This window comes from Saccostrea cucullata, unplaced genomic scaffold (assembly GCF_032062105.1).
Source record: "Saccostrea cucullata isolate Sc308-1 unplaced genomic scaffold, CSIRO_AGI_Scuc_v1 ctg115, whole genome shotgun sequence".
Lineage (NCBI taxonomy): Eukaryota > Metazoa > Mollusca > Bivalvia > Ostreida > Ostreidae > Saccostrea > Saccostrea cuccullata.
This window is the reverse complement of record NW_026932690.1, coordinates 428,967-445,111: the sequence shown is the minus strand read 5'-3', so window position 1 is coordinate 445,111 and position 16,145 is coordinate 428,967. Positions and strand designations below refer to the sequence as shown.

The following is a 16,145-nucleotide window of genomic DNA, read 5'->3' as shown; positions in this document are numbered from 1 at the left end:
AGATATTTTAAAATTTTAGTCCATTGTGAATAATTTAACTTACATTTTATTTTTTTTTTCAAGTCTTTGATTGTATAGAAATATAACTTAAGACCACCTTTAAAATAATATTTGCTAGCTCTCTCCCGACTCAGGGTAAAATTATTGGGTCGATTTCAAACTCGGTCTACAATTTCTATTTAAAGTACTTTGTACAATTGCTATGGGGAACGAAAAATATGATCTTTTAAATCTCTTATTACGTCTAAATATATAAGAAATATAAGCAAATATACTTTGAATATTTCATCTAGTCAAAAACCAGACAAAAATCCCTCTTTAAAAGGAGTCACACAGTTTGCATTATTTAATTAATCACACTTACAAATAGAAAACAACATTCACAATAAGAATAAAAGCAACTTGTACCTGCAGCACGAAATGTATTATCTACCAGGGTATGACTTTTTCTCTGCCTTGGCATTAATATTAATATGGAAGTCTTTTTTTTTAAACCAAATTTAGCACTGAACATGAGGATTGTTGAAATTCTAAAAGCTGCTATATTTCTTGAAATGAGTAACACTGCATGTAGTGGTATACTTGTTGATATTGTTTTATTACATATAATAGAAAAATGAACTTCTTGCATTGAATTTTGTTCGAGATTTTTGTACAGTTTTTTTTCTCATGAACAATATGAATTATACACAAATGGGTTACAGTTTTAAATGGGGGCGTTCATTTGAACTTTGGATGTACAATGGAACTTTTATACTACCACTTTTGACATCTGTCCTATAATCAATCGGAAATTGGCTTAAAAATGGCATTTACATTTCAAATCAAAGGCAACAATTTCCAGAACTTGGTTTTCATACTTTGTCATTTTTAAAAGACATCAGGTATTCCACTTCGTGTTTTAAGGCACATTTGTATGAAAAAGTCATTGGACTCAATCCTCTGTATTGGATTCGATCTCCTTCCTTTTCTCACTGGCAGCAAAATTGGATCTTGCAAACATGGTGACAATAAGCAACTTCTAATGTCGGAGAAAATCGTTTGTACAAAACATTTATATATCAGCAGACTGAGTACATAATTATATAGTACATGTTTATTCCATGTATATATAGAAACAAAATATTGTCAATCAATGGCACAAAATGTCAGAATTAAGATATAACAGTTTTATTTTGCATTCAGTTTGATTTCTGAGCATTACTCCTGGGGTTGCCCTTTTTTCGGGACCCCTTTTGACACTTTTCTTTTTTTAGTGACTTTGTCTTTTTCCTCTCCGTATTTAAGTCCTGTGTACAAAGATGTTTCGGGTTCACTTGTTTTCCTCAAACACTCGTACATATTTGTGTCTTTATCCTCGTTACGTGAAGAAGGCTGAAGCGCCAGACTCTCATATTCATCCCCAATGATAGGAGATTCAGCCCCAGCATTGATGACGTCAACATTGCCGTAAAGTGCTGCCCCGGAATCTTTACGAATGTTATTGTCGTAAATGTTTACGTTAGATTGCTTTTCGTTATTTCCGATGGCGTTTTCGTACAGCGGGTCCTCTGTTATGCTAGGTGTATACGTCTGATTTGTAGTGGAAAAGCCGTTAGCTTCTGATGTAAATAAAAACAATAATTATTTCAATAAAGGTACTGCAATCAAAGATTTTTTTTTTTTTCACGGAAATGAATTTTCCTCGTACAATATACTGGTATATTGAAAATAATGAAAGAGATATATTTATTGCCGCATTGTAAAGTTTTATGCAAGTCTTTATCAATTTTTCGCATTATTGAATTCAGTAGTAAATATTTACCAGCAGTTGCGAGTCTATACCTTTTTGGAAATATTCCATTAAAAAAATTACAGATACATACCTTTTTGAATGTTCTTGACGAGTCTAAATAAATAAATTTAAAAGTCAATTTTAAGTTATACTCATTATTTTTGTAAATTTGTTTTACATAGTTTCTCACTGAATCTGTACTGTACATCATTCAGACTCAAAGAAACAATTATGCTTTAATAACTTGTTTCAATATAGCAAAAAATTTGATTGAAAAAACTTTTAAAATTCATCTCAGTAAAATCTTATTTTGCATCAAGGTAGCAAATTCATTCGCTAATTATTAATCCTGATCTTCATGCTACTTTATACTAGCAATGTTTAATAAAATTATCATAGTAATTGTACCGTTCTCTCTCTGAACTATAATCTTGATCATAAACTACACCTCAAAAACAAGTTAACATAATACTAGCTGCGTTATTGTTTTATATCTTTGTCTTTGACCATAACGCTACAGATCCCGTTATACAAAAAGGTGCAATTTACGGCGCAATATTTTTTGCGCACTTTTGGGGAGAATTTCTCCTTTTTCCAGCATCGGTCAATTAAGAAACTTTCACTCCCTAATTCTAGGCACATTATTAAACTAATCTGTATATTTCATCCATCTCCCAACCCTTTATAATCGTCTCTACAAGTGATAAACTCGCTTGGTTTAAATTATTTGGTAGATTTCTGAAAATTCACTTCAAGCGAGTTTATTGCCTGTAGAGACAACTATAAATGGTTGGAAGGTGGGTAATATATATATATATACTGGCTACAGAATGTGTCTAGAATTAGGGATTGAAAGGTAGTTGATTGACCAATGCTAGAAAGTGGAGAAATTCTCCCCAAAAAAGCGCAAAAAATATTGCGCCGTAAATTGCACCTTTATGCATTACGGGATCTGTAGCGTTATGGTCAAAGACAAATATGTAAAATTAAACCATAACGCTAAAGATCTGCAGCTAACCATATACATGCACGTAGCTGTCCAGTTATAGATAAGAATCGCAGAACGAAGAATACCGGTATTACCTTTTCCTTTTTGACGTAATAAGAAACAGAACCACGCCCACTGCTGACGCAATCCCGACTACCCCAACCACGAGCCCGATCACAATAGACACCACGGGAGAGGCCTGCTGTGGCTCCTTAACCAACACTAAAGCAAACAACATAAACTGCATTATACTCAACATGTAAAATTTAACAAATGTTTATAGAATTTTATTTACTTATGATCTGAATGCCCACCTACAGCAAGTAGCTAAAGACACACTGTGCTTTTTTAAATAAATTTGAAACAATAAGTCTATGAGCCAATGCTTATTAGTAATATCTCCGCTCTGATGTGAATATACAATATCATGTTAATAAACATGCGTTCAGTTACAGGTATATGCACGGATAAATATGGATTTGACATCAGATTTATATAAAAATAAATCCCGCCATACTGTATGCCTCAACAAAGTGTGTACTAAAATTTCAAGCATCTGTTATGAGTTGTTGCTGAGAAAACTGCGATGAAAATTTTTTATTTATGTAACGGACAGATGCACTGACAAACAGGAAGTTGACATAAGATTTGAACAAAAATAAGTCTTACTATATGGCATGCCTCACAAAAGAGTGTGCTAAAATGTCAACCATCTGCGATGAGTAGTTTCTGGAAAACTGTGACAAAAATTTGTTATGTATGAAACATGTATGAAATAGACAGACGCACGGACAAACAGGAAGTTGACATTGGATTGAACAAGAAAGAATCCCACCATATGGCATGCCACAGAGAAGACTGAGTTAAAATTTCAAGCATCTGCAATGAGTATTTGCTGAGAAAACTGTGACGAAAATTTGTTATGCATGAAACATGACTGTATGAAACGGACAGACGCACGGACAAACATGAAGTCGACATTAGAATCAAAATGAATCCAACCATATTGCATGCCTCAGAGAAGATTGTGTTAAAATTTCAAGCATCTGTGAAGACTGCGATGAGTAGTTGCTGAGAAAAATGTGACGAAAATTATGCATGAAACATATATGAAACGGACAGACGCATGGACAAACAGGAAGTTGATATCAGATTTGAACAAGAATGAATCCCACCATATGGCATGTCCCAGAAAAGATTGTGTTAAAATTTCAAGCATCTGCGATAAGTCGTTGCTGAGAAATCTGTGACGAAAATTTGTTGTGCATGAAACATGTATGAAATAAAAAGACGCATGCACAAACAGGAAGTTGACATCGGATTCAAACAAAAATGAATCCCACTATATGGCATGCCTCAGAGAAGATTATGTTAAAATTTCAAGCATCTGCGATGAGTAGTTGCTGAGAGAACTCTGACGAAATTTTGTTATGTATTAAACGGACAGACGCATGGATACAAAGGAAGTTGACATCGAATTTGAACAAAAATGAATCCAATCATATGGCGTGCCTCAGAGAAGTTTGTATTAAAATTTCAAGCATCTGCGATGAGTAGTTGCTGAGAAAACTGCGACGAAAATTTGTTACGGACAGACAGATGGACAGCTAGACGGACAGACACACAAGGGTAAAACAGTATACCCTCCCCTCCTTCGGAGCGGGGGTATACTTAAGATTTTGGCAAGAATTTACAACAGCGTAATACCATAGAGACTTGTAACATACGATATATGCACTTGCTTTAAAATAAGCACTAAAGGTACATACAAAAAAGGTAAAACGGGAGCCAACGACCCGAATTTATACGAGGTTGATCGCAGAAATATATGAAATATGCAGATAACGAATAGTATTCCAGTCCCATTCAAACAATACAAATCAGGAGCAGAGAAAACACGGAACTCTAAAACACCAGAGTTGGGATCAGATGCCATGGAGGAGTGAGCATCCCTCGCTCTGTACTGCTTGTAATGATCGGGAAAAAGGAAAATAATTGTGGACATATTGGCTTAACAATTGGTATAAAAATCGTCAGTCAGTAATTGACTTAATGATTGTACTTTCTTACAATGTATAGTTGTATCAACCACAGAATTTGCGAAATGATACCTAGTAAGACAACTCTTTTCTTTATCTTGCCTTGTTTTAGAAATAGTACGTTTACATACTCTTGCGTACCGAATCAACTGAGTGGCATTAACCTCATATGCAGGTGATATAGGTATATTTATATATTGCTATATAAATTTCAATGTAGCTCGCACGGGTCAGAAAAAACAATTTGGCATAGTTTTTTTAAATTTGACTCTACGTAAATTCGGTTTTATTGCATGGTTTCCTATTTTTATTTGTATTTACAGATAACGGTTAAGCTAAATCAAGTATGTCACCGACTCAGGGAGAAATACTAACCTTCCACGGTGCAATCATCCGACTCATAGCCACTTTTGCACATGCATGCTCCTGATTTTTTGTCACATTGATTGGTATTGTTCATGTGACACGGACACCGCCCTAAACACTCTGAGCCGAAGTGTTCAGCGTCACATTCTGCACAAAAATACAAAGCATTCTTAGCTTCAGTAACACATAGCATTGTTAGCTCCCCTGAGCCCAAGGCTCAAGTGAGCTTTTCTGATCACATTTTGTCCGTCGTCCGTCCGTCCGTCTGTAAACTTTTCACATTTTCGACTTCTTCTCAAGAACCAGTGGTCCAATTTTGACCAAACTTGGTACAAAGCATCCTTGGGTGAAGGGAAATTTAAATTATTAAAATGAAGGGCCAAGTTCCCTCACAAGGGGAGATAATCAAGAAAAGACAAAAATATGGTTGGGTTATTAAAAAATCTTCTTCTCAAGAACCACTGGGCCAGTAAAGCTGAAACTTATTTGGAAGCATCCTGGGGTAGTGTAGATTCTAAATTGTTCAAATCATGACCCCCGGGGGTAGGGCGGGGCCACAATGGGGAATCAAAGTTTTACATATAAATATATAGGAAAATCTTTGAAAATCTTCTTCTCAAGAACCACTGGGCCAGTAAAGCTGAAACTGATGTGGAAGCATCCTGGGGTAGTGTAGATTCTAAATTGTTCAAATCATGACCCCCGGGGGTAGGGCGGGGCCACAATGGGGAATCAAAGTTTTACATAGAAATATGTAGGAAAATCTTTGAAAATCTTCTTCTCAAGAACCACTGGGCCAGTAAAGCTGAAACTGATGTGGAAGCATCCTGGGGTAGTGTAGATTCAAATTTGTTCAAATTATGACCCCCGGAGGTAGGGCGGGGCCACAATGGGGAATCAAAGATTTACATAGAAATATATAGGAAATCTTTGAAAATCTTCTTCTCAAGAACCACTCTGTCAGTAAAGCTGAAACTTATGTGGAAGCATCCTGGGGTAGTGTAGATTCTAAATTGTTCAAATCATGACCCCCAGGGGTTGGGCGGGGCCACAATGGGGAATCAATGTTTTACATAGAAATATATAGGAAAAATCTTTGAAAATCTTCTTCTCAAGAACCACTGGGCCAGGAAAGCTGAAACTTATGTGGAAGCCCCCTGGGGTAGTGTAGATTCTAAATTGTTCAAATCATGACCCCCGGGGATAGGGCGGGGCCACAATGGGGAATCAAAGTTTTACATAGAAATATATAAGAAATTTTTTTTTAAATCTTCTTCTCAAGAACCACTGGGCCAGAAAAGCTGAAACTTATGTGGAAGCATTCTGGGGTAGTGTAGATTTCAAATTGTCTAAATTATGATTAATGGGGTAGGATGGGGTCACAATATATATTGCAAGGGGGAAATCTGGTAAAGAACAGAATGGCCAAAGCTTCTCAGGTGAGTGATGTGGCCCATGGGCCTCTTGTTAAATTATACGATGTGTTCGTGAAACACTATGTCCCCCGATGGTAAAACAATTCTGGAGTTGGACGTAGACTGAAGTGGTATATAAACACTTACCCTTAATAGCGCTCTAGTTATGGGCTAGGTTAAAGTTGACAACAGACAGACAAACAGACAGGACCAAAAAAATATACCCCCGTGATCTTTCGATCCGGGGACATAGAAATAATGGGAAAAAAATTAGCGTATACCTGTGGAACAGTTGCTGCCCTTGTATCCCGGTTTACAAATACATACTCCATCCCACTTCCGGCAGGTTCTAAACTGGTTGTCGTTACAGCTGCACGTGCTCATACAGTTAGCACCAAACGTCCCATCAGGACACTCTGTGATGACAATCTACTGTAATTCATTTCTTGTTGCTGCTTTCTTGTATCTTTACTTTATTACAGATAAGTAGGTACAGTTTACCTTGTAAAATTATTTTTTATAAATTTAAGAAAACTCTCACCCAACTGGCAGTTTTCTCCAGTAAAACCTGGCAGGCACGTGCACATTCCAGATTTAGGGTCACAACTTAATGTATTTTCCAACTTGCACGTGCAGTTAGAAGAACAATTTTGTCCATAGGTGTACATGCTACAATCTGAAGAAAACAGTTGGCTTCAGGTTTTACAATACCCAACAAGAAAGATGTCCAACTACATCTCTAACATGCAGAGAAATCTAGCAGGTGTTGGACAAATCGGCCAAATTATGTTTAGAAAACTGATATATTAAAAAAAAAAAAACAATTGTCTGGAATGTTAGCTTAAGGAGGCTGGGGGGTCAACAAATTAACCACCAGATTTAACTTATTTTTAAGCTGTCAACTTTCATTTGGCAAAGAAAAAATTCATACATTTTAGTTTTAAAATTTGATCATTTTCTATATCTTCATATGGAGCTCTCCTTTTAAAGGAGATAAAAATAGTCTGAAAATGGCTGCCACACCCCAGCCTCGTTAAAAGTTTGACTTCCGTGACCTACCATCCTGGCACAAGAATGGCTGGTAACCAGGCTGACATACACACTCCCCGGTGAAGGCACTACAGCTGCTGGCCCGGCCCGTGTTACATTTACAGGGCAAACTACACCCAGGTCCATAGCGAGGTAACACACACTCTACAATTTAGAGACATTAAAATGACTTACATATACCATTGCATGATAAATGAATTTATTTTGACTTGCAATACGACTTTGTCTTTTTGGAACGCAGACGAAATCTCTTAGAAGCCTATTTGCACACATTTTTGGACGATTGAATTGTATAAACTAATGAAGGTAGCAAATAGTACTAGTAATCAAGGCATTAACACCTCCACCCACCCCACACTCATCCTCCTTCCTCGCCACTTACCCCTCTTACAATCCGCCTTAGGGTCGTATCCTAGCTTGCAGTAGCAGGAACCATCCACATTATTACAAGGTGAGGCAGAATTCTTATCATCACAGGTGCATGTATTAGCACACCCAGGACCATACCTGTTCCTTGGACAACCTTATAATGTAAAACATTATTCAAACTCCATATAAAATGCATTTTACAATAGATTTTGAAAAAGTTAAAGCGTATTGAAAGGAATTTAAAAAAAAATGTATAGTAAGTACATGTGTCGACTTACTGCTTTCACAGTTTTTTCCTGTATATCCATCTTTGCACGAGCAGGACCCACTGACAAAGTTACACGTCTTAGTTTGATTCCTAAAGCACGTACACGGCTTACACCCTTCTCCAAACGTGAAACCTGAACACCCTGTCATAAAATAATATTATTTTGATAAATAGTTACCACAATATCGGTCAGCAATGTGTGAAGTGTAGATTTAGGGGGGAAATATGAGGTGATTGCATGAAATTGTCAATTGTTTACTATGACATGATTTCTTTAAGACGTTAAACAACTAAATTCTAAGCAGAGAAAGAAGTGAACACCAAAACGTTCATCACTCCACCAGAAAATAAGAGTGTAGATGTTGTGTGAACTCTGTCCACAGGCCTTTACATCGCTTAGAAAAAAAATTGAGGTGTTGAAAAAAAAAAAAATTTTTTTTTACACACACAATTTTTTTAAGCGATCCAAAGGCCTGTGACTCTGTCAGACAATAAGTGTATAAATGTTGTATGAACTCTTTCAGACAATAATTGTATAGATGTTGTATGAACTCTGTCATACAATAAGTGTATAAATATTGTGTGAACTCTTTCAGACAATAAGTGTATAGATGTTGTGTGAACTCTGTCATACTATAAATGTATAGATGTTGTGTGAACTCTGTCAGACAATAAGTGTATAGATCTTGTGTGAACTCTGTTATACAATAAGTGTATAGATGTTGTGTGAACTCTGTCAGACAATGAGTGTATTAATGTTGTGTGAATTCTGTCAGACAATAAGTGTAAAGATGTTGTGTGAATTCTGTCAGTCAATAAGTGCATAGATGTTGTGAATTCTGAGTAAATAGTTGTATGTCCTCTAAAGAAGAGACCCATGGGCCACATGGCTCACCTGAGTAGTTTTGACCATGCTGTTCTTTACCAGATTTCCCCTTGTGCTACCTATTGTGGCCCCACCCTACCCAAGGGACATAATTTGGACAATATAAAATCTACACCACCCTAGAATGTTTTCAAATAAGTTTCAGCTTTTCTGGCCCAGTAGTTACTGAGAAGAAGATTTTCTAAAAATTTACTACATATTTCAATATAAAACCTGATTTCTCGATTGTGGCCCCGCCCTACCCTAACTGGTCATGAATTGAATAATTTAGAATCTACACTTCTCAAGGATGCTTTCACATAAGTTTCAGTTTTTCTGGCCCAGTGGTTCTTGAGAAGAAAATTTTAAATTTTCCTATATATATTTTAAATTCAAACTTCGGTTCACTATTTTTGCCCCGTCCTACCCCCAGGGGTCATGATTTGAACAATTTTGAATATACACTACCCCATGATGCTTCCACTTAAGTTTTAGCTTTTCAGCCCAGTGGTTCTTGAGAAGAAGACTTTTAATGTTTTTTCTTATATATTTCTATGTAAAACTTTGATTCCCTATTGGGGCCCCGCCTAACCCCCTGGGTCATGATTTGAACAATTTAGAATTTACACTACCCCAGAATGCTTCCACCTAAGTTTCAGCTTTTCTTCCCCAGTGGTTCTTGAGAAGAATTAAGATTTTTTAATGATCCCACCCTAATTTTGTCTTTTCTTGATTACTAGTATCTCCCCTTATCAGGGAACTTGGCCGTTTATTTTAAAAATTCAAACTCTCCTTCACTTTACAGACGGACGGACGGACAGACAGACAGACAGCTAGACAGATGGACGGACGGACAGACAGACGAACGACGAACAAAATGTGATCAGAAAAGCTCACTTGACCCTTGGTAAAGGTGAGCTAAAGAGTGTACAGGAGAGGAAAAACCTGGCCGAAAATAAGCCTTTCATTTTCTAACCACGAAGTGTTCGAAGATGAAAATAAAATTCCTGTAGCTTACTCTCTGCGCACGTAGATCCTGTGTAACCCGGTGAGCACGTGCACGCGCCTGTTACGTGATGACATGACGTGAACTGTCCTGCTATGCACGTGCAGTTTGATTTGCACCCTGCTCCAAAGGTTCCCGACGGACACTCTAGATATGACGAAGGAAAGGTTGATTTATTTTTTGCAATGCTTCTTGTCATTCATATATATATATATATGTACCCGGTATCAAAATTCAAAATAAACCTACAATGCAAAGTATTTTAAGAAACTCGCAACCTTTATGGGGTCTTAACGACAAAAACCATAATTCTAAAAACTTGCTGTACGTCTACATAGAAGCGCCTTTCTCCAATTATGAAGATAAAAAATTTAAATTAGAAAACACATTCTTTAGACGTGTTCGAATGCAATGGTACTCCGGAATTCCTTAAGTCAGTTGCAAATTGTACCTTTTTTCAATTCAAAGGCAATTAAATTCAGAAGGATCACTAAAATATAAAGGAGGGGATCTTAACTGACTCAGTAGAAAGTGTGCCATACGGACACACAAAGAGAGACAAAGGGAGCAATAATTTACCGGATTTTACACCGAGTTATCTGACCTTGACTACAGGTGGTGCCAGTATACCCGTCTTTACACCGACACGCTCCGTTAACATTGTCACAGCTGAGTGATTTACTCTGATCACAGGTACATTTCAAGGTACAGTTAGTCCCATACTGGAAATTAGTGCAAGCTGAAGAAAAAGTAATAAAACGAAATAGAATGAAATTAAAAACATAATAATATTAACTTTCATTCATATGAATTTATATCAAATTTCTATTTATTTGCCCGATTCAGTAATTATTTTGAAGAGATTATTTTTTGTAAGAGAAACACGAAATTATATACGAGCAACCATTCAGGGATAAGAAGAAAGTTCCAGTCGTAAAACTTGCGATTAGGAGGCGTGTACAATTTACCTTGAGCGCAGCTGTCAACTAGATCGTGACGTAACGTGAAACTTTACAGTTAGCTGCAAACTATAACAACTATTTGAAAGTTAGCTGCAAACTATAATATCCCACAGAAAATGAAATTAGAAATGGAAATAAAATAAAAACGACAATATACGATCACCTAGCGCCGTCGCCGTTTAGTGTCATGACGTACGACAACGTCGTTGTTTTTCGATGTCCGCTTCTTCTATCTCATACACGTACTTTGATTAGATTCTCTGTTTAAACATTTCCTAGATCTATACCAGTTTTTTTTTCACTGGCAAAACTTTATAGAATGCTGGAAAAGGAAACCCCTCACCCTCTTAGACGCCATTTTTAAGTATGCCAACACATACTTGAATTAACGGGAAGTTTTGGATGTCAAATGTTCATATCAAGAGAGTTTTTCTCAGTTACTGTACTCTTGGGTCGAAAAAACGTCGTGTAAGAGGTTGCACCTCCTGGACATACCACTGCTTACAAAAAACATTACTAATTTACTAAAAAATAAAATTTATGATTTGTGGATTATTCTATAGATCTATAGAAAAGATGATGCTTACTAATTATTTTAAAAATCATTGATGTAACTATAGCAGTTTTAATTTTATTGCGCTAGTCCACAACTTTTTGATACCCCTTCGTATGTTTACCCATATCTTTTTTGCTTTTAGATAAGGTGATGGGATGTAGGACAGCGAATAATCTAGGGGTTTTTTTGGGAGGGGGAGGAAAAAATCAGTAGGGGGCCTGGGGACCCAGATCCTGCAGGGGGGCAAAGGTCCCTGGCTGAAATTGAATTTGAGCATTTTTATGGCCATTTAGAGTGCCTAAAATAGCAAAACGAGACCATTTTCTGTGTCAGTCAAAATGCACATGTGAGAAGGTCTACCATACATACCATGGCAAAGATGTTACCACATCTTGTACAGGAGTACAATTTAGTCTTACCCTTGTAGCCCAACAATGTAATTTTCTTTACGGTTTCAACTATTTTTTGCACATAAGCCACTCACAATTTGGATTTGGCGCAAAATAGTTTATGCATATTTACCTTTTATCAGACATAAGTATTTTCAGAGTGTAATTTTATATTTCTATACATATATAATATAATTCATAACTATACAGGCGCGGATCCAGGATTTTTTTCCCAGAGGGCTGGGGTGGGGGTCCACCCCATTAAAAAAATCCAGCCCAGAAATTTCTTGACAAGTAAAAAAAAACAAAAAACAAATAATAAAAAAAAAAAGTTAATTCCTTTCCCAAACGTGAAAAATCTATGTTAGGGGATGGGAGTGGGGTTATTGCCTGACGTCACGGCGTCAGGCTGTATAAGAATTGATATTTGCAAAATCCGAAACTAATATAGAGAGCTAGATTTCGTGCAAGCTGATTTACATTCCTATGAAATTACACAAATAATGATGACGTAGAAAAACTTGTGCGCCATCTAGCGTTAATTCAGGTAATGTCTGTTTTTTTGTTTTTTTTTTACACGCCGTCTAGCGTCAATTCAGTGAATGACTGTTGGTTTTGCATCGGTGATCGTTGGTTTTGTATCGGAGTCTGTTGATTTTGCAAACGAGTCTGTTGATTTTGTTTTAAGGTGGTCTATTTTGTATTTCAGTATGTTTTTAAAATATTTCTACCCTTTCCGCCGCACATAGACATCCGCTTAGAAAGACTGAACAAAACTTTGACTTCATCCACATTTTTTATTTAGAAAACTGCTAAGAATAAAACTTTGACTTTATCCACATAATAGAATCTGATAGAAAGCAGAGAACCATTTTTAAGCTTGCTACTAACGTTTGCATGATAGGCCCTGCGTTGAATTCGACACAAATCCAGTGCAACAAACTGTCACGTTTCTGTAAAAAGAAAAAAGAAAAAAAAATAATAAAGCGCATGTTAAAAGTGATTAAAAGTAAAGATAACAGTATGGTCATATTTTTATGAACTTAAACATGTTTTAACAAATGGATAGACGTGTCGTAACACAAAACAGGGTTTACATAGTATTCATTCATGTATTTGTTTATTTAATTTTGCAAATATTACCAATGGTAGATTAATTTAATCGTGAAAAGACCAGTGGATGTCGGCGATCTCTAATTTCCTTCCCTGTTTAACTGACTGGTTTACTCAGGGAGGAAAATTGAGATAAATTAGGAGAATCACATTCAGAATACGCAAACCGTATCAATAATAAAAAGTCGTATCAATAAAATGATAAAATTTACAAAGCAGTCTTCAGAAGGAAATAATACGTGCAGCCTGGTTATATCTGTAATGAAGCGAATTGAAGTGCATGGTAAAATTTTTCATTTGAATGGAAAGTTTGGATCTTTCTTACCTAAAGTCAATTGTTATATAATAACACGCCCATTTCTACAGAATCGGGAATAAGTATATTTGTCGTAATGCTGTTGGACACCCTGGGCACTGTTTGCGACTAGCGACATAAGTTACACTCAAATATAGCTGCAGATCTGTAGCTCTCCGAAAAAATATATATTTATAGACCGGAGATTTGAAAGGTTTGAAAAGAGAAGGGGAGATCCCTCCTCTGTAAAATACGTACTGCAAGGAATTTGTACATGACTATGAATTCACCACATTATACGTAACATGTATCGGTCGAACACGTGCTTACTTGGTACATTAATGTAGACCGCCAGTTTGATTGGCTAATGTATTTTTGGAATACACTGAAATCCCTTTACTGCCTATTCCGACACATTATTTATGTCCTATTGGATGTCAGATTAAGGTCAGACGACACGTTCCTCAAAAATATATAATTTTTCTTAAGAATTTGTCATTGAAGTAAAGGTACTTAAACAAGATTCCTCACCAAAAATTAGGGTACCTTACCAGGCATTTGGCCGAGATAAAATAGGGTCATATTTCTTATATAACCTTACGGGTAATTTTCTAAATGGCCTATAACACAAATGTTGGTGTACTTATATTTAAAACATTTTGAAATCAATGTAGAAATCAGAAGGGAATGACAATCATGAATAATTTTTGATATAATACCACGAGATACATTATACACATTTGAGTAACATGTCGTCTGACCATAACTGTATAAGTAATCAATCGGAAATCCTCGGCTAACTCCCCTACGCTCCATTCGCAATCCTCGACAGACTCCGCTTCGCTCCATTATGTGCGAGGTACGAGCCATCCGAGGAACTCCGAGTGTGAGGTACGAGCCATCCGAGAAACTCCGGGTGACAAGTTCGCTCTTGAACAGTAAGAAAAATTGAGTATTTGGCATGTAATTTGCAGGAATCATACATAGTTCAAATGTCCAAGAAGAGGGATGTGGTCGACTGACCCTAACAACGTCAGGGGTCATGAATCAACCCACTGACGTCGTTGTGGCACGTTGACTCAGAACAGAAGCCCTGACGTTGTCATCAAGAATGGCTGATCACAGCTGGGTACCAACGCAGGTAGGAAAATGTAACAAATTATAGATAAGTGCAGACATATAATTAAAATTTTAAAAAAAACACCCTCATTCTTCGGAAAAAGAACGATCTTCCAAAAAGTGTTATTGTCTTTCTTGGGAAAAACATCTGATTTTTCTTCTTTCATTTCTTTCATCATTACACTTGTATAATCAAATTCAGAAAATTTCAGGTTTGTTTGAACAAGATATAAAACCATTTTTGACATGTCTGTCCTTATGTAAGAGATATACCGAATTGTGATTAATCAACAATATCTAGTTAACAGAACGCATTGTTCATCAATACAAAGTAAGAACACGTTCCCCTGGATACAACAGATGAATCAGATGAACCAGGAGAAGTAAGCGTCCCCTACTGACCGGTGACACCCATCGTGAGCCCCATGTATTGATCAGATATACGGAGTACTGCGTATTTAAAATTAAGTTTTTAAAATAACCCGACAATAGAAACTATACATCGGAGTGTCTTCCGTCACTTAAGTTGTTTTTCTTTTGATTCAAATCAATATCGGCTTCGAAATGCATGATTATATATACGAATATATAAGTTATAGTTGACATCTCCCCTCTTTTTAAAATACGCATGTCACAGGAGGTAAGTGGATTTCCCCTTGGCATGATTAATTATCGGAGAAAGGTTCTAAATCTTGAAATGAATGGAGAGTGAATTGCTGAAAACATATGCAAAAGATAAAATTTTCTATTAAGTTTAAAGATTTTAATATTTGAAATAGTTTTTACTATTGAAAAATAATTTTTACCGTTTTTAAGTTTTCAGTTTTGAACTACACATTGTATTAATTAATAAAGTATCAAGGTCGAGGCATCTTGATTGCGTGTCTCAATTACAAATACAAAACCCTGGTCCATATATAAATGTCTTATAACTACCTACCCGTTCTGACATTCGGAGTTCTGTGCCACGGCAGAGTATAAAAGTTCCACAACAAGCAGAAGGCAAGCTTTTAACAACATTTTAATTGACATATAAAAATACGAAGGATGGTTAAGCTTCCGGGATGGAACGACAAATAAAGTCTTGGTCATTTCTAAGTTTTAACTTCCTTCAGCGATAGGACATTCCCTCTTGAACCAAACAAGAGGTAATTTCATTTTGTCACATGGGTTATGATTTTATCACTGTGCATTACCTTTTATACAAATTCTAGTTTCACGAAAGAAAGATTTCCTTGTGGGGTATACGACATGCATGGCTAGGAAGTGCTCTCAATTACTGATCAATTATACAAGGCTTTATTCAAGATTTCATTTAAAATATGCACTGTTGTTATTTTCCTTAACCCGAAGCTCAATCATAAGTCCTCACTTTAAACCACTTGATTCAGGATGAGTATACAAAATTAATCTGAGGAAAAAATTTGTTGCATGTGTGTTTGAATTTGATTGGATAACAGTCTGGTCACATGGTTGACATGCCATCAGTATTCTTATTTCTTCATACAATTATGCAAATTACACTGATCAACAAAAGATATTTTCAAGAAACATCGTATCTTACAGTATCT

The 16,145-nt window shown here is 36.2% G+C and overlaps 1 protein-coding gene across 1 annotated transcript; it reads right to left on the bottom strand.

Moving 5' to 3' along the window:
* Window positions 1-674: 674 nt before the first annotated feature.
* LOC134235802 (multiple epidermal growth factor-like domains protein 10) lies at window positions 675-15,772 on the bottom strand. Its single transcript, XM_062717970.1, has 13 exons — window positions 15,515-15,772; window positions 12,939-13,000; window positions 10,745-10,879; window positions 10,153-10,287; window positions 8,280-8,411; window positions 8,015-8,155; window positions 7,642-7,776; window positions 7,124-7,258; window positions 6,864-6,998; window positions 5,177-5,314; window positions 2,858-2,984; window positions 1,866-1,888; window positions 675-1,601 (listed from the first exon to the last, which is right to left on the bottom strand). The coding sequence occupies exons 1-13, from the start codon at window positions 15,664-15,666 to the stop codon at window positions 1,201-1,203; spliced, it is 1,851 nt and encodes a 616-aa protein (XP_062573954.1). The 5' UTR covers window positions 15,667-15,772; the 3' UTR covers window positions 675-1,200.
* Window positions 15,773-16,145: the final 373 nt, after the last annotated feature.

Excerpts from the sequence above, each read along its gene's own strand:
- LOC134235802 (XM_062717970.1), bottom strand. The coding sequence starts at position 15,666 with ATGACCAAGACTTTATTTGTCGTTCCATCCCGGAAGCTTAACCATCCT. Across the intron at positions 13,001-15,514 it reads AACTCCGAATGTCAGAACGG|AAACGTGACAGTTTGTTGCA; the intron begins GTAGGTAGTTAT and ends TTCTTTTTACAG. Across the intron at positions 1,602-1,865 it reads CGTCAAGAACATTCAAAAAG|AAGCTAACGGCTTTTCCACT; the intron begins GTATGTATCTGT and ends TATTTACATCAG.